This window comes from Astatotilapia calliptera, chromosome 7 (assembly GCF_964374335.1).
Source record: "Astatotilapia calliptera chromosome 7, fAstCal68.1, whole genome shotgun sequence".
In the NCBI taxonomy this organism is placed as follows: domain Eukaryota; kingdom Metazoa; phylum Chordata; class Actinopteri; order Cichliformes; family Cichlidae; genus Astatotilapia; species Astatotilapia calliptera.
In genome coordinates this window covers 23568667-23586424 of record NC_137428.1, presented here as the reverse complement: position 1 = coordinate 23586424, position 17758 = coordinate 23568667, and the positions used below count along the sequence as shown (strand labels likewise).

At 41.4% G+C, this 17758-nt stretch overlaps 1 protein-coding gene across 3 annotated transcripts in view; it reads right to left on the bottom strand.

Annotated features, from left to right (window-relative positions):
• The window catches only part of ass1 (argininosuccinate synthase 1), a 29514-nt gene extending 12902 nt beyond the window's left edge, over positions 1-16612 (bottom strand). The window contains exons 1-10 of one of the 3 annotated variants that reach the window (XM_080304264.1): positions 16451-16556; positions 13295-13447; positions 12835-12969; positions 11879-11947; positions 11335-11523; positions 9591-9647; positions 9421-9495; positions 8482-8552; positions 8344-8374; positions 3168-3258 (exon numbers count right to left, since the gene is read on the bottom strand). In XM_080304264.1, the coding sequence (XP_080160390.1) occupies positions 3168-3258; positions 8344-8374; positions 8482-8552; positions 9421-9495; positions 9591-9647; positions 11335-11523; positions 11879-11947; positions 12835-12936 (685 nt within the window). In that variant the 5' untranslated portion in view covers positions 12937-12969; positions 13295-13447; positions 16451-16556. Of the gene's footprint in view, positions 1-3167; positions 3259-8343; positions 8375-8481; positions 8553-9420; positions 9496-9590; positions 9648-11334; positions 11524-11878; positions 11948-12834; positions 12970-13294; positions 13448-16450 lie in introns of all 3 variants that reach the window. The other 2 variants (XM_026173741.2, XM_026173742.2) reach the window with 2 other exon arrangements.
• Positions 16613-17758: the final 1146 nt, after the last annotated feature.

Genomic DNA, 17758 nt, shown 5'->3' with positions numbered 1-17758 from the left:
TGTTGACAGCCCATTCTCATATCGCGGGAATCATGGTGGCTCCCATGGAAGACGAAGAAGAAGAAGAAGAAGAAGAAGAAGAAGGGGAAGAAGAAAAAAAGAGTGAAAGCAGGAGAGGGCAGTGTGTTTTTTAAAAACCTCTCCTAGATATTTAATAATTAGATTAAAAGTTTAAATAAATTAGCTGAGCGTCTGAACGTGGGAGTGCAGGGGTCGGCTCTTTTCGTCCTTGCGCTGTTCTGGGTTCTATCATTTACCGAGGGGGTATTTTTCCACTCATGATCCCCTTTCTTCAGTTTCTTTTCTTTTTTTGTGGCCTAACAGTGCAGACAATGGGAGCGCAGACACAGTTGTAGGAAAAATTACTGCTTTACATTTTTCCTCTGTGTCTCTTTTTCCTCCTTACCTCTTTGGCAAGAAAGGAGGGAGGGATGATTTTTTTTTTCACTTAAAAAAAGGGGAGAGGATTGGGGGAACGGAGCGTTTGACGGGGGTAGAAAGGTTCCTGTCGTTAAATATTCTTTTTTAATCAGTGAGAAAACGTTGGTGAGAAAGGCAGGGATGAAAAGGTGGGAGGGGGAATGAAATGAAACATTCTTGTGCTGATCTTGTGCTCAGAGGGAGGAGTAGGCTTGGGCCTTTGTGTGGACAACTAAAACAGCTTTTGTCATAGAGCGCTCAATAAAAGGCACAGAGAATATGTGTGAAAATGGAGCACAGGCATGCAAAGGGCCCGCGAAACCAGACCGGGCTTTTACTAGAGCATCGCTGTTTTACAAAAGCATCTCCAGATAACCGACGCCGAGCAACTTGTTTCGGAGTTAAACATTTCTTTGGGGGAAACTGGTAAAGAGAGATCGGGGTATCCATTTTCGTTGCGGATCCACTGAAAGGCATTTTCATTTGCTCTTTAAAATTTCCTGCTAAACTTTTGAACTTCCCTTAAATTACCCTTATAGCTTATAGCTCGTAAAGCTGCCCACTAAGTCTGTTCAATCAGAGGCGCTAGTGTCTCCTCAGCCTATTGATGTTGCCGTAGTTCAACCTCCACCGAGGAACCACGATGAAGGGACATCTGTGCCATTTGCCCCAGGCTTGGATGCGTCTTGCAGTTTTCTTTTTGCACAAACATGTGACACTTTCTACTACTCACCCTGAGCCTCGTAGCAATATATCTAATGAGCGTTCCCCTGGCCCCTCAGGGCTCAATGTATTAGCTGGAGTTAATGCTTCCGGCCTGTGTGTGTGCCCCCGGGTCAAACATGGCAGATTGGGACCAAGTAATGCTGTGAGGGGTTAGGGATAAGACTGGGTGGTCAGAAATGGTGATAAAGTGCAGCTGAGTCAGCCTCAGATCTGTAGCCCTACAGCTGTAACCATCAGTGTTAAGTAACAAGATGAGGTACGGCCTGCAGTGGACAGTGAGCGATAGTGGACGCGACCTCTTAACGATGATTAACAGAAGCTCCGAAATGTTTACATTTAACACATTTTTTGAATGTTTATGCATGACGTGCAACAGAATGTCTCCAGGTTTGATGGAGCAACACAAAGTAAGGCAGAGGCCAAAGAAATGACACTAAAAACACTGCGTGATTATCCTCCATATAATTCACCTCCTTCTTAGAGGTCACCACAGTGGCTCATCCGTCACACCAACCCTGTGCAGGTCCTCCATCACCACATCCATTCTTCAATTATTCATCAAATACATGGCAACAGGTCAATTGAATTGTCTGTTTTCAATTCGCATGATAAAGGTTTCACCTCCGAAGTATCACAAAAATCGAGCCTTCACTGTCCTTCAGTCATCTTGAACTTTTAGTTCACTCTTTAATCTTCTCCTCCCTCGATTACTCTTACTCGCTCTTGATGTGCATCTCTCAGTCCTCCTTAGCCAGTCTCCGTTTAGTGCTGAACGCATATTCTCACACATTACAGACCTTCTTTCTTCCCTTCACTGGTTCCCAGTGAAATTTATTAACATATGAAGCTCTACATGGACAGGCCCCTGTTTCTTTTATTAGAGCTACTGAGACATCATCGCTTCAGCAGACTTCTCAAATGGCTGAATCAAGGTCTCCTAACTGTTCCACCCTCTTACTTTAGAGTCAGAGGCGAGACTGCTTTTGAGACTGCGGTGCTCAAACTTTGGAAAAGCCTCCTTCAGCCTGTCAGGCCGGCCAAATCTGTGATTTGCTTTAAACGGCTGCTGAAAACTAATTTTTACAGGTTATCTTTCCCTTAATCTTTTTCTCTTTACTCTGGACCATCGTTTACATCTGTTTGTGTGTATGTTGGAATGAATATGTGACTCCATGTTTAATTATTTGTCTGTATCTTGGAACATGTATACGTATCTTTAATGTGTAGCTTTCATTCAAACTGTGAAAGACTTTTTACTCTGTGTTTTGGAAAGTTCTATACAAACTCCTCCATCATATACATGAACAGTACTGTGTAAAGGGCTTGCACCTTCCCTGATTTCTTTATATTTTGCAACAAAACTGTGGGAAAAGGTGCAGCAATTTATTAAAAGATGTGCAAACAGAAACAGTATAAAAAGTACATGCTTCTTCTTCTTCTACACTTCTTATTAGGCAAGCTTTCTTGTAATGTATTCAAATAGTCTTCAGGAATAGTTCTCTGGGCTTCTTTAAGGACATTTAAAGCTCTTCTGTGTGTTGATCCTACGCCATCTCTGTCAAACTGTTATTTTGGGCATTTTTCAAAGATTCAGCAAAAGAAATTACAGCAAATTATGTGTTTTGCCACCGCGTGGTAGTAACAAAGCACCCAAATATACCATTTAAAACAGTTTCTTTGCTAAGCTGTCTGTTATTGTAGACAATACAGGTGTCTTTTTTAAGCTTGAATGACTCACTGATCATTGGCTTAACAAAAAGCGGTGTTCTGAAAATGGGCAGATACAAGGGCGGAGCTGAAAATGAGTGAAAAAGCAGTCAAAGAAAAACTTTGAAAGAGCTTTAAAAAAAAACAAAAACCTGGAGACCTATTACTGAAAACTTTCAAAAATGAAACAGAATAAAAGCAAAAAGAAACGATGGGTGGCTTAAAACTTTTGCACAGTACTGCAAAAACAGGTAAAAGACAGATGCAGACTGATGGAGGGATCAACAGGTGACACATGTGGCGAGCCCACAAACCTTTTTTGAACTCTATCTCCAGCACATCTTGGACATTTGGAGAGTCTTCTGGGTTCTTGGTCATCAGGTACAGGTCAGCCGGTGCACGACTCTGAAAAACACACAAAGGCACACACTCACTCTCTCCATTTCACACACTTCACTCCCTGAGAGGAATAACTCAGACCTCTTGAGACCTCATCAAAAAGAAAAAAGAAGAAAAAAACAGTATTAAGAGACTGTTGTGTGAGGACACGGCGGGCAGAAGAACAGAGGGAATGATGCGTGAAAAAGAAGAGACCTGAAAACGACATCAGGACTTTAGTGAAGACAAAAAAAAGGGGGAAAAAATCAATGTTCCATTTTTCTCCTCTATTTGGTTTCATTTTCCCCATGTGGCCCTGCACCACAGGGGAAGGCGAGGAAAAGCAGAACACAGCGAGAAAGAGTGGGAAAGGGCACGAGAATGAAATTACTCACATCCTAAAGAACAGTGTATACCTGACAAGTGAAAAAACAATAAAACCCCACTGATGCTACGACAGCACCGATCTGAGCAGCAGCTCTGCCCGTCTGAGAGAATCTGCCGACTCTATCGTGTTTCTGCCATTCTCTCACTCTTCTCTAATCTTCCAGTTTTCCACTTGTGATTTTCTGAGTGACGTTTCCCCTTCTGCTTTATTTTCAAATGAAGAATCTTCCCCTAAATGGGCATCGCACAATAAGACCTTCAAGTCTACACCCTAAAATCCACTAAAGTTGTCCTCGTTGACAGACATTTGTCGTTTTTCTTTTTTCCAGCTGGCGGGAGCCGGGAGCGATTTCAGTAAAGTCACGGCTGGGAACTAAAAGAGCGTGGTGGTCTGACGTGCCTGCCCAGCGATGCACCCCTCCAACAATTACACGGCATTAGGACAAGATGATGGCCAATGTCTCCTGAGCTGAGGCAAATTGCAGGGGGACTATGCAAAATAACCACTGGGTGCATTTAAATGGAAAGCTTTACCAGACTCTAAATCATCATTCAATAACTAATCGGCATCCGCTCGCCGCCTGTCAGTGAGGAGAAAACGAGCAGCGCAATCACTTTCCTTCCTTTTAACTAAACACCGAAATTGACTGGGAAGGCGGCTGTCTCCCTCTCCTTCATTTTCTGCCTCAGTGCCCTGAAAGATGCCAAATGAGAGCGAATGGGAGAGGGACAAAATGACTGCCCTAAAAAGCCTTTTGATGCTTACTCTTGGAGAGGGAAGAGGGAAAGAGGGAATTAATCTTTTTCTAACCTGCAAATGCAACACAGCACATGAGAGGCACCAGCTGGAAGAATACTTGCAGGTGGCGGGATGCTACACTACAGGAAACCTGTTGTTTATAGTTTTTTCCATTTATGGTCTTTTAATTATCATTTAATTAACAAGAAGTTGTTCATTTAGGCTCCCTGCTTTTGTTGTTGAAGAACGTCCGAGTTTAAAATAACCACTAAAGTATTTTCACACGATCAGCTAAAAAAAAAAATCATTAATTTAAAAAGTATAGTAGCAGTAATGTGATGCCAAAGCTGAGAGCTTGAACTTACATACTACTGAATACAAAAAAGAAGGGGGGAAAAAAGGAAATGTAAAGGGACAGGGTTGTTTCCAGTGAGCGAGAGATCAATGCATTTCAATTCAAACCCCCTGCAGGTGGACCTGTCCCAAAGCCGTGGCCCTGAAAGAGAGGAAAAGGTAGAGATGGCGAAGGCGGGGGGGCGACGGGGTATTGGTGGGAAATGGGGCGTGAAGCGCACCATCATGTAGCACAGAGCAGCTCCTTTGGCAGTCTTTGCTTCTGCGATATTGTTGTGCTAAACGTGGCCCGGGCAGCAAAAGGAGAAGGCTGACGCATGAACTTAAAGCAAGTAAATTTCTATCTTTCCACTTATTAGTCGCCTCATTGGTTTTCAATCAAAGCCAAAAAGGGGCCAAAAGAAGCAGAAATGGCAGGAGGAGAAAGCAGGATTTGGGAAGAGAGCGGGAGAGGATGGTTTAAAAAAAAAAAAAAAAAAAAAGAGGGAAAAAAGAAGGAAAACATGTTTGGCGCAACAGATTGGAAATGATCCTAAAATCACCACGTTTCAAGTCTGTCCTTCTCCTTAAAATGCAAACATGGCAAATTGAGACAAGAATAAAACAATATGCTCGTGTTGTGCTGTAGAGATATTTATATTCATAGCGCCCTTGGATAGTGTCACATCCTGGGCTGAATTTAATGAGGACAGCAGGCGCTTGTCTATGAAGGCAAAGCTGCGATGATGACGATGCTTAGATGGGCGCAGAGAGCACTCGCCGAGTAGCACAGGTCAGGCTAATGAGACCTGAGAGCAGCGAAGGCGCATGACAAATACTGACCTCTTTGCTTCAGAGCGCACACTGACATGTATACATACACCTACGAGCCCACTTCCTACCCCTACAGGCAGTCCTCCGACCATCCATCTTTCCAGCGATCAAATGTGAACGGCAGCAAACAAGTTTTCATTTCCTCTAGGTGGGCAGGGGCACGGCGTTTCGCTCCTTTACTCCTGGTCAACGGGAGCAGTGGGCCATCAGCTCCCGGATCAAAGAAAAAAGGAAAAAAGAAGCAGGCCCGGGGAAACTCGCTGACAGAGGCTATAATTAAGACCGAGGTGATGTTTTAATGACTCAGGACGAGTGTCAAGCTGCCTCAGGGCAGACTCTGACTGCTCATGTGCGGAGGAACGAAGAGAGCGGGGACAGTGAGGAAGCTTGAGGATGTGGAGACATCCAAACACAAGTGCCGGATTGTTTACCACACATGATGGATGACAGAACATAAGAGGTGCTAAGCAACAATTAAAACCTCAGCTGTTTTGCCAACAGGTGGTGGTCTATGAAGTCAAAAAAAACATATAACAGCACATAATATTTGTTTATCGCCTTCCTAGTTAGCATTTTGTTTCCAGAAATGTAATTAGGCAAATCCTAGGCATTAAAACCCTGCACATTCATATTCATTACAGTCTCTAATATCTCTTCTTAATTAGTAAAGAATAAGCAGGAGACAAAACAGACTACACCTTCATGTTCCCAGCAACACCAGAATCTAATAACTTTATAACAACCACTACATCAGTGCACTTATCAGATGCATGCCAACAGTCTGCAACAGCTAGCTAAAGCTGGCATGAATGCATGTCTTCACATAGGTTAACGTTGCCATATGGAGATGAGTAAACAAAAGCCTGCAGCCTATTGTGGTGTAGGTGACCTGGTTTGAGGTTATCAGGAAGGATACAGTGTTAATCACAGAGTAACCTGAACTGCTGACGCTTATCTACAGACGAACATATGAGCGACCATTTGGATATTTTCTAATCTGACGGTGTTCAGCAGAGAGGGACCATTGTATCACAGATACAGAGGGGGGGACTATTGTATCGTCTGAATAGTCGCGGCCCGACCTCAGCCTTCAGGGCTGTAACTGGAGCAGAGAGACAGGCTGGTACAGAGAGCAAGGTGACCTCTATCAGATGACCTTCAGGTAGATCAGAATGTGACCTGCTGGTTTAAGAATTTGGAGGGGGAAGTGGCTTTTTTGTTTTTACCCCCCAAATTTAAATTGCACTGGTGTTTTTTTTTTTTTTTAAATTAAAATGTTAACAAAAAGACTTGAAAACTTTTTGCTTTTTTGTAAAGAAATTTCTACCTAGTCCCACATTTCAGGCTCTGGGGTAATATATTCAAATCCTTTTACCACTTCAGACCTCGGTGCCATAAATATTTCATTGTATTTAAGGCCATGAATCGATTCAATATCAGAGAAAAGGTTCAGCACAAACCCCTCCCGAATGAACATGAACACACACACACACACACACACACACACACACACACACACACACACAATACCATCATCATACATCGCTATGCTATTGAGCTAGTTCGTCTCATTCTTTTCAAAACATTTCTCCACAGGACGGCCACTAAAGAGGCAGCGGAGGGGTGGGAAAGGGACAGAGAAAGACAGCAAGAGATGGAGGTCTGTGAGTTACAGTGGCCCTGCCCCTGCATCTCCGCTCCAGCAGCGCAGGACCCCTCGCCTCCCTGTGACACCCCGTCCATTGGGGACTCATCTGTCTGGCGCACTGTCTTTGTACTTTACTGTTACTGGTGACATTTTGGTGTCACGGTGTCATGATGAAATGGCTCCCCTCCCACGTCGCAGCCTGCGGCGGCGCAACTAGTGGAACAATGAGGTCCCGAGGAGTTGGGGTTGGAACTCAGGAGGCCCCAGCTGGGCGCAACGCCCTAACCCTTCCCCCTCCCAGGCTCCCATGAAATCGGGAATTAGTAGAAGCGTTGCTGACGACAAGTCAGTGTCTGTGTGTCCCAGGCTCTTCCCAGGGCCTGGTGAGGACCCGGGGTGAGGAGAGACAGAGGCACAGACACAACGACCGAGGGATGGGAGCTCTGGGGGGCGTGGGGGGGTCACTGGGGGCAACCTGTATGTACTACACTGACCTTTAACCTTGCAGAGATCAAACCCTTGACTCACCCATGGCACTGTGGGAGAGTGAGTCATGTTTGTCTCTGGCAGGGCTGGCATTGGTCAGTCGACTGAAGGGAAGGTTTACTGATGTGTCCCTCCGAGTGTCTGACACATTTAACCACACGTACACACAAAAACGCAGCATTAGGTCTGTTAGTTCGGCGTGTGCGCATGAGATGGATGCTGAAGAGATGACTCACAATGGTCAAAAATGAGATGTACGTCAAGCGGCTTATGCAGGTTTCTTTCTATTTCTCACGATCAATTTCAAGAACAGGTACTGATCTGAAGATGATGTCATCCTTCAGAAGTTTAGGCAAAACCTTACCTTACCTTTTCAGGTTCACTTAAATTGTTTTTGCACCTGTGCAAAACTCTTCTGATCAGCTCTTGTTTTTACAAGCTTGAACAGGGGTGTCAGTGAGGAAGGTTAGAAAAAAATGCCTCAGACAGTCTGCACAAAACAATTTTTGGTCTATTTTCTTAGAACAGTTACAGAACAGCATATTAGAAGGCATTTCTTTAGTTAACAAGTATTATACTGTAACAGCTTTAATATAAATTCAAAATTAACACAAGTAAGTCCCTGCAGGATTAAATATAAAAAATGATGAATTATGTTTCCTTTTATTAAACATTGCGAGCTTACCTTGGGATTCTCCAGGATGCCCGACTCGTAGCTGTAAAGAAATTTGAACAATTAAAGTTTCTCACTGGAAAAAATAAAATAAAATCAAAGATTCTGAAATAAGAGCTAAAGAAGATGCATCACACCAGTCCTGCTCACCTGATATGCATGAGGTTGGCGTCCATGCTCCAAGGTGCCCGAGGGGTCACAGGCACAGGGATGCCATGCTCCTACAGTTTAACAGCAAAAGAAGCTTTTAAGTTACATCCTGTGAGCGCGACTTGCAAAAGGGTACGTCTCCACTGAGAAGGTTCTGACTGAAGGATTACAGACAAAGACATTTTGTGTGTGTGTGTGTGTGTGTGTGTGTGTGTGTGTGTGTGTGTGTGTGTGTGTGTGTGTATGTATGTATGTATGTATGTATGTATGTATATATATATATATATATATATATATATATATATATATATATATATATATATATATATATATATATATATATATTTATATATATATATATATATATATATATATATATATATATATATTTATTTATTTATTTATTTATATTTATTAAATTTTATTTTTTTTAAAGTAAAAAAAAAAAAATCTGCGCTTTAAGACAAGGTACATTTCACAATTAACTCACAGGCTTGCCTGAAAGGTGTTGGCTAAACATCATGACCACCCTCTAGTGGGAAAAACTGGTCGGCCCATCATTTTTTTTTGGATGCGACTACATCGACAAACGTCCACCAGAATACAAGTAGTCCATGTAATTTAATCTGAGAATCTGAGGTAATAAATAATTAAACCTTTCAATACAAAATGTTCGTTATAATATAGCCTCTAATCTCCTTTTTTGGTAGTCCACTGCATGCTTAATAATTGTTTTTTTCAAAATAATTCAGGACAATGTTAATGTCACTATTAAGTGGATGGTACTTTTAGGACTTGGAGATTTGATCAGGTAATTGTTAGGATTTTTTTTAGTCAAAGGCTGAATCTGTACCTTGAAAATGTTAACAGACCCATTGCTATGAAAATAAAGGTGGTAAAATAATTGTGTTTCTGACATTATGCCACTGACGGAGTTACCCTTGCATACTCCATCAAGTCCGTCCTCCCCCGGAAGCGGTTGTAAAACTCGGGTATCCTCCAGGGTGCGATGATCTAAAGAACACAAACAGAGAAACTCTTTCCAGCTATACTGACATTACTCCACAGTGTCAGTAAATTACATCCACACAATAAATAAACAAACTCACCTTGACCTCAGGGTAGAGGGCATAGCATGTTAGCTCAAAGCGTATCTGGTCATTTCCCTGAAAAGTGCAAACAACAGTTCAACTCGATGTTTCTTGTGTTACTTGTTGTATCAGTTTACAATAAACGCAGATGATTAAAAGTGCACAGCAGGGCCATTGCTAACATTTTTAATCATTTATTCATATTTTCACTAATAATCTGCTTTATTTTTTTATCTATTAAGGGCCAGAAAAGACCCCAAACCCCAAGTTTACATATTCAAACAATTAGTTTTCCCCAAACTACATCCTAAACTCAAAAATGCCCTCCATGTACTATCAAAGACAGTAAAGAAAACCAAATGAATCACAGTTACTATGCAAAAAAAAAAAAACCCTTAAAATGAACTATTTTACTTCACACTGACTCAAATTTTTTAGAATTGTTGATTACTTTTTGTGTTAATGGATGAACTGATTAAATTTTAGTTGTTTCTTAGTTGTTAGTAGTTGTTTCTCTACTGTCTCTTTCTATAGAAGCTTGTTTCTGACACTAGAACAAAAAAATCACCTACTAAACATTTTTTGTTATCTACAATTTAGAGTTTTGGATTATTATCCTAAAATTTAAAAATAGTTACTTTTGGCTTACTAACTCAATTTTTCTGTGGCTTAAACAAGCTTCCATAGTTTCCTCATTATCAACACAAATAGTAAAAGAATAAATGGGCTGCACTTTGACACACGAGGCAGGGTAAACCCTGGACAGGTCGCTGGCCTCTCACACAGCTATAAGAAGTTACAATGTTTTAAACCTGTACTTTAACTCCATGATGTGGTTTTTGACTCCATCTATAGGCAACATGTGGACACTGCATTTCAGAAAAGACGTAAAATAATAGAACGAAAATGTATTTAAAAAGTACAACATGTTTTTTAAAGGGTTTTTTTATTTTCCAGAAATATATTTGAAAATATATTATGAATCCCAGAAAAATCTCCATAAATTTGCAGTGTAAATATACAGGAACTATTACTAACGCAGCTAAATTTGTGCTCTGAACATACATCGGGTCAAATCGGGATATGAAAACAATAGCATGAAAGTGTGGCTAACTGCAGTAAGTCTAAATAATGAGAACATCACAAACTGTCACTTTCACAACCTAGGCTGAGAAAGTTCTTGGCATGCAGCCTGAAAACATCTTCATCTGGTAGAGCTGCAGTCAGGACACTTGAACTTTAGATGACTCAAAGTTGTCCTGATCTGTTAAATTATCAACTCTGACCAAATAAACTCTGTGCTCCTATTTTACCATTTGAGCTGTACGCTTTTTCCCATTAAAAAGGCTCACTTTAGAAATAAGACAGCTGTTATTCAGCTGTAATGCCTGTTTCTTTTCAAAGGACTAAATAGAAAGGGTTTCTGAGGAAGAGGAAGGGTAGATTTTAACTTTGTAGTCTTATTTAGGTTAATAAGCAACTGTGCAAAGAGAGCTAGACCTAGCTAGACCTAGACCTAGCTAATAAGTCTGTACTTTGAAATTGGTTGGGATCAAAACACCTCAATTTTAACTGCCATGTCTGAGGCTTAATTTATAATAAGAAAGCTGATGCTTTAGTCTTGTTTCACAAGCCCTGCATTTGCTTTTATGTCCCTGCTCTTCAAAAAATAAAGATTTAAACTTATTCCCGGAATCACATTTGCAGATTTTGGACATTTTTACCCCACACGGCATAATTCCATGCCCATTGTCTCACTTACCTTTCCAGTGGCACCGTGTGAGACATACTGGGCTCCCTCCCTGCGTGCAATCTCCACCTGACGGCGGGCAATGCATGGCCGTGCTACCGCAGTGCCCAGCAGGTATCGGTCTTCATAGACAGCATTGGCCTGAACTGCAGGCCAGATGAAGTCCTCCACAAACTCTGTACGAAGGTCTTCAATGAAAACCTGCACAGCCACAGAGGCGAGGACACAGAACAGGGCTTTGTTAAAATGGTTCCATCATGTCATTTGTCCAGAAGACTGACTGTGACTCTGACTGTGGTGCAGAATCAAGCACTGCCTTGCTAACTCGTCCGTGAAATAAAATCCTAATGAAATTAAAAACAATTTTCCGCCTTTACTATAACTGCAACACTTCTACATCTAGAAAAAAATATTAGTATTGGGATCAGTGCCAGAAATCCAGGATTAGTCGGGCTGTGCATAAGCATTAAAAGCATTGTAGCTGACATTCTCTGATGTTGCTCACGCTGCAAACAAATCCTAATCAAATACAACATCCTGTTTCACTGACACTTACCTTCTTTGCACCAAGGCTTTCCGCCTTTTTCCGGGCAGCTTCAAAGTCTTCGTCTTGCCCGATGTTGGCCTAGAAAGACAGAAAAGCGCTTTGAATGTGAACGTTGATGTTGAAATCTGCAGGGGAAACAGGATGAACACAATAAGAAGATAAATATGCAGGTTCTCTAGTTTAAATTCTTCTCTAAATTAAATGCATCGACACACAGAGGCACGTGCCTACCAAAGTGTTATTTTTGACAGTCCACCGTCTTGCAGTTCAGATCACGTCTGCTGAGGAGATGCAACAACTGAGCGTGAACGCCACTCGAGGCCATGAAGAGGCTGTACTGATCTCCTGAACTGAGCAAGGGACTATTTTTCTCACATAGTAAAGTGAATTGTAGCTGCTCTAAAAGAACCTGCATATTGCAGTAATCATACATGAATTATACTTGCACAGTGGCACAGTAAACCCTCTCGGTTTTTGTTTATGTGACTGTTGTTTAGCAAATTCACGCAAGTGCGTGGTTTTGTAATTTCATGAAACATTACACTGGATCATGTACTGGATGAGTGCCTTCTTTTACTCCACTGAAGAGCTAGAGCTGAGGTGTACATCCTGTTCAACAGCTATGAACCTTTGGCTGACACCCACCCCCACTGACCTAAAAAAATCACTAAATGAAGTTAGACAATCGGAAAATCTGCCTATTGTGCAGTTCTGAGTGGCTGTGGGGCAAAACGCAAATCCAGGCAGATTTGAGCTGTCATTATGAATCCAAACCTTTTGACCCATGCAGAGATACCCAAAACGGTAGGTCTTGGGGTTGTTTTTATAGATTTTTTTAATAACAGACCACAGTGAACACCTGTAACCCTTTATAAAGCCAACTGTACAACCAAAAGGACACAACATGCAAAAGCCTGGCAGCATAAAACTAAACCAACTGTTGCGTGCATGGCTTCAAACCTTACCAAGTAGGTGATGACATCATAACCCTGCTCCTTGAGCCAGACCAGAATGCAGGAGGTGTCCAGTCCACCACTGTAAGCCAGAACCACCTTACCTTTGGACATGATGAGTGCTTTTTGCTGAAGCAGCCAAAGAAGCTGTCGAGTGGCAGGGAAACAATTACATTAATTCAATGATTACATAACTATTAACTCGTAATGACGAAATGTCAATTAATAACCCAAATTCTGATCGCTGTCCTTGTTTGACTTAACAGCAGGTCCCAACAGACCATTAGTTCAGATAAGTTGTGGACAATTCTTGATTTGGTAAAGTTTCCAAGGTTAGCTTGGAAAACTTCCAATATAAGGTCAGATGCTCAAATATGAGCATTTTCTGCTCACAAACTTTAATACCAGCTATTGCGCAGGCAATTGAAACAGATCTTGAGTTAATAAGGCTGTAAGGAATAAATGTTTTGACCTCAAGAGCTCAGTGAGCATGTAATTTCTTTCTTTCTGCAGAGTCAGTCTCCTACAGATCTCCAAACTTCATGTGGCCTTCAGATCAGCTCAAGAACAGTTCGTAGAGAGCTTCATGGAATGGATACATCCATTCTACAGTCCATACCCCCACCTTTGTAGGAAGACAGGGAGCCGAGGTCAAAACTTAGGCGCCATAAGAGAGAAAGAATGTGAATATTTAGGCTTTTACGACTAGGTGGGGGCCACTAGCGGCTATAAGAAGCTGAGTAACACGTCACCATTTCGAGACTCGCTGTGACCCTCTGCAGGCAGGTCTCCCTATCATGATGGTCCTAATGCTCTTAAGTGTTGAATTGTATGGAAATAAAGTATTGTTGATTGAGCATAAATACACCGAGTATTGTCCTTCCTTCAGCCCAAAGATTCAAAGAATTGGGAGATTTCAACACTACGTAGTGCCAACTGTAAAGTTTGGTGGAGGGGGATTATGGTTTGGGCTTGTCTTTCAGGAGTTGGGCTGGGTCTCTTAGTTCCAGTGAAAGGATCTCTTAATGCTTCAGCACACCAAGAGATTTCATGCTCCCAAATTTGTGGGAACAGTCTGGGGATTGTCATTTTCTGTTTCAACATGACTGTGCATCAGTTCACAAAGCAAGGTCCAAAAAGACATGGATGAGTGAGTTTGTGTGGAAGAACTTGACTGGCCCGCACAGAGTCCTGACCTCAACCCAACAGAACACCTTTGCGATGAAGTAGAGCCAAGACTACGAGCGGGCCTTCTCGTCTAACATCAGTGTCTGACCTCACAGATGCGCTTCTTGAAGAATGGTCAAAAATTCCCAACAAACACACTCCTAAACCTCACGGAAAGCCTTCACAGAGGAATTGAAGCTTTTACAGCAGCAAAGGTCATGAAATATCACTCAAGTTCATATGCGTGTGAAGGCAGATGAGCGAATGCTTTTGGCAATATAGTGTACTTGCAGTTGCTGGAGTCAATTACTTTTAAAGCTGAGTTACAATATCTTATGCACGCATTTCTTTGCTGGCTCAGTGCTTCTTAAAATGAAATCATTGTAGACTTAACAAGTACTAGAATTAGTATTCTCGTAATACCATTAGTGTTAGGGCTGTGCGATATGACCAAAATCTCATATCCCGATATAAGAATTCTATCGTAAATCACAAAAATGTAACATTTTCTGTAAATTCTGTGAATCTCGGGCAGCTTGTCTTACGGGAAGTGTTTCCAGCTGTGCGTCATGTAGCTGGAGTCGAGTGTTTTAACCGATGCATGAAACGATACATTTTTAGACATAAGTTGTAAGGGCCGCCGTTTTCTTTGTGAGTATTTATTACACGGCGTGCTGCGGGGAAAAGCCTGTTCTAACGTTTGAGTCTACGGTTTATTTTTTAGCACCTGGTGGCTCTTTTTTACTTCTCATCTGCTCTTTCACGTGATTCCGTTTATTTTGAAAAGTCTCAACAGGATCTTGAGCTTTAATGTGAAAGGTTTATGTGGAACATAAACAAGCGGACACGCGATGCTGTTACCGTCGTTGTTGCTTCACAACGCATAAAAACAGGCGCTTGTCCGTCCATAGTGTGGTTATATAAAGAGAAAGAGAACTTTCCGAAATTAATATAGCCACGATGAAAAAATATTGCCATAAACAGTTTATTTTGCGACACCACGAAACAAACGATAGCGTAAAATGAAACGATAGACATTTTTATATCGTCATCCGATATATATCAATATATGAACAGCCCTAATTAGTGTTAATATTAATTTAAGCAACTTTTGAAGTCTAGCTGGCAGTATATATAGCATTTTATTGTAGATCGTGACATACATGTGGCAAGTTAAGGAGGACCACAGAATTGTGCTTGTGTGAATGTGATGTTTGTTTTGTACATATAATAACAGCGTGCTAGCATTGGTATATTCTCTAGTGATGTGCGATACCACTGATTTCCTTTCCGATCCGATACAAAGTTAAATTCAGGGTGGTATCGACGATACTGATCCGATACCGATACTTTGTACAAAAACGTATTTCAGTTATTGTATCTCAAATTATAGCATCATAATGATTACAGGACATTGGATTACTTGTTCTTATCGCTTAATAATGCACAGTTATCATATAGAAATAAAAAAAAAACTGAAGTTGTGCGCTATTTGAACACGTTGCCTGCCTGCAGCACTAAAGGACTCCGTGAGAGACGTCCGTCTCGCCCTTGCAGCACCTGTCCATGTCCACTCCTCCTCTTCAGTTCACCTCAACATAAGCTCGTCATATTCTTGTGCTTGATGAGGTTAGTAGTGTTGCCAAAACACCTCCCTTTCTTGCCACATGTATTGCAAACTACGTCTCAACCGTTTGTGGAAGTAAAATACGTCTGCACATGACTCCATTTATGCTCAGCCATTGTTGTGAGTGTGCACAACAAGGGGCTGGACACATTTATACAAACATATGTCACGACTATGACAGGCGGAAGACTAAGTAGTTCCTTCCAATGTAGACAATCCAAATGATATAGTTTATTTGCACTCTGTTCCTGTTAATGATAACCTACAAATTCACCCTAAATTACTAAAATATCGATATTTTAATATGAGTATCGATTCTAGAACATAAATGACTGGTATCGGAGGAATCGATATTTCAGTATCGATCCGCACATCACTAATATTCTCATGAATGTGAAAGTAAAGAAGAAATTACTTTACATAAGCAGAGGCAAGTCCTTCCCTTTTGTCAGACGAGTCCTATTTTTTCCCCACGTAAATAAATTTCGGAAACAGGGTGTGGTTTTGGGATACAACTTGCACTACATAATTACTGTTCTTTCAAATACGCCGGTGCTAAAAAACACATTTAAAGAAAAGGTTTAACAGTCGCAAGAGAGCTCTCTACAAAATGTTTTCATCCTACTGGCGTGAATACATACTTATTACCGACACAGGTATTTCTGGGAGATGTTGCCAACAAGGTTTAAGGGGCGCATAGAATTACCACAGCAACTGAAGTCACCGGCGACTGACGGCAACCTCCAGCTAAATTCACAACGCTCATTATGATTGCGTAACTACCCTTACAGAGAGAAATAAACACATGTACATGTATAGATAGTTTGTACTTACAGACACTTGCAGAGGGTTTCTTTCTAACCGAAGAGACGCGTGTGTCTGTCGGTGAGGAGCGCAGGAAAGCAGCAGCGTGCTCGGTTCGCTGACTCTGCTGTACGGTTTGCTGCTGCCCTTCGCGACACGTTGCGTCATCCACAGCAGGCACGTAGCGTGTTCGTGTCGCTTTGACCGCCCTGTGTCAGCAGCATTTGTTTTATTTAAGAATTTATGGGAGCACCAGAGCTTGCTCAGTAGATACACTGGCATTTAAATGTAATCAATCTGAAATTCATTAGGAATCCATTTCTCCAGATTTTGTGCAAAGCAGGGAACGAAAATACATACAAGTAGGGAATTTGCAGGTGTTTGCCACAGACCAGGGATGTGAAGCTCCTATTACATCGTGGGCCACTTTGATCTTATGTGGGTTGGACCAGTGAAACCCCCGTTTTGTCAGTGAAAATGAATTTAAATACACATTTGATGCCCAGAGTATCACAATAAGAACAGGCAGTGCAATTTCTCTACTATTAATCTCTACGTTTAACATTAGGCTCAAAACATTCCTTTTTGCTAAAGCTGATAGTTCAGCAACAGGACTAGGCTGCTGGGGGCTGGTTTCTGTTCGTTTCCACTCAGCTTTTTCCCCACTCATGTGTTTATACTGTATATCCAAGCTCCTTAGACTACGACGACCTGGATGACTGTGAACCTTCACAGACATGTGTTTATACTCCACACCACTCTGCATTTAATCATTATTGATTAAATTGGTTATTAATCTCCGGCTCTCTTACACAGACTGTCTTTTGTCCTGTCTTCTTCCCCTTACCCCCAACCAGGCAGTGCAAATGGCTGCCCCTTCCCGAGTGTGGTTTCACCTGAGGTTTCTTCCTGTTAAAAGAGTGTTTTCCATTTCCCCTGTCGCTTAGTGCTTGTTCATTGAATTGAACTGAATCAAACTGGATTTCAACAGCATATCCGATTTTAATTTGAGTTCATGGGTCTGGAGCAGTGAAACTCGCCTTTCTGTCAGTGAAAAAAACATTTCCTACACAATCCTGGGATATGTTAATACAAGAAAAAGAAACGCATTGTAAATTGGAACAGTATGTCTCACTTTTATACATAATGAAGAATATATTATAATGAAGAAATGTTGCTGTAGTCTATGAAAGAAAACAGCATCACTCTTTGACCTTAAATTGTTAAAAAAAAACAAAAAAACGAAGAATAAAAACCCCAGATGTATAAAATGACAGAAAAAGTTCTGGTAGCTCGTTGTACAGACTTTTCTGTAATTACAAGCCAGAGAGTTTTTGT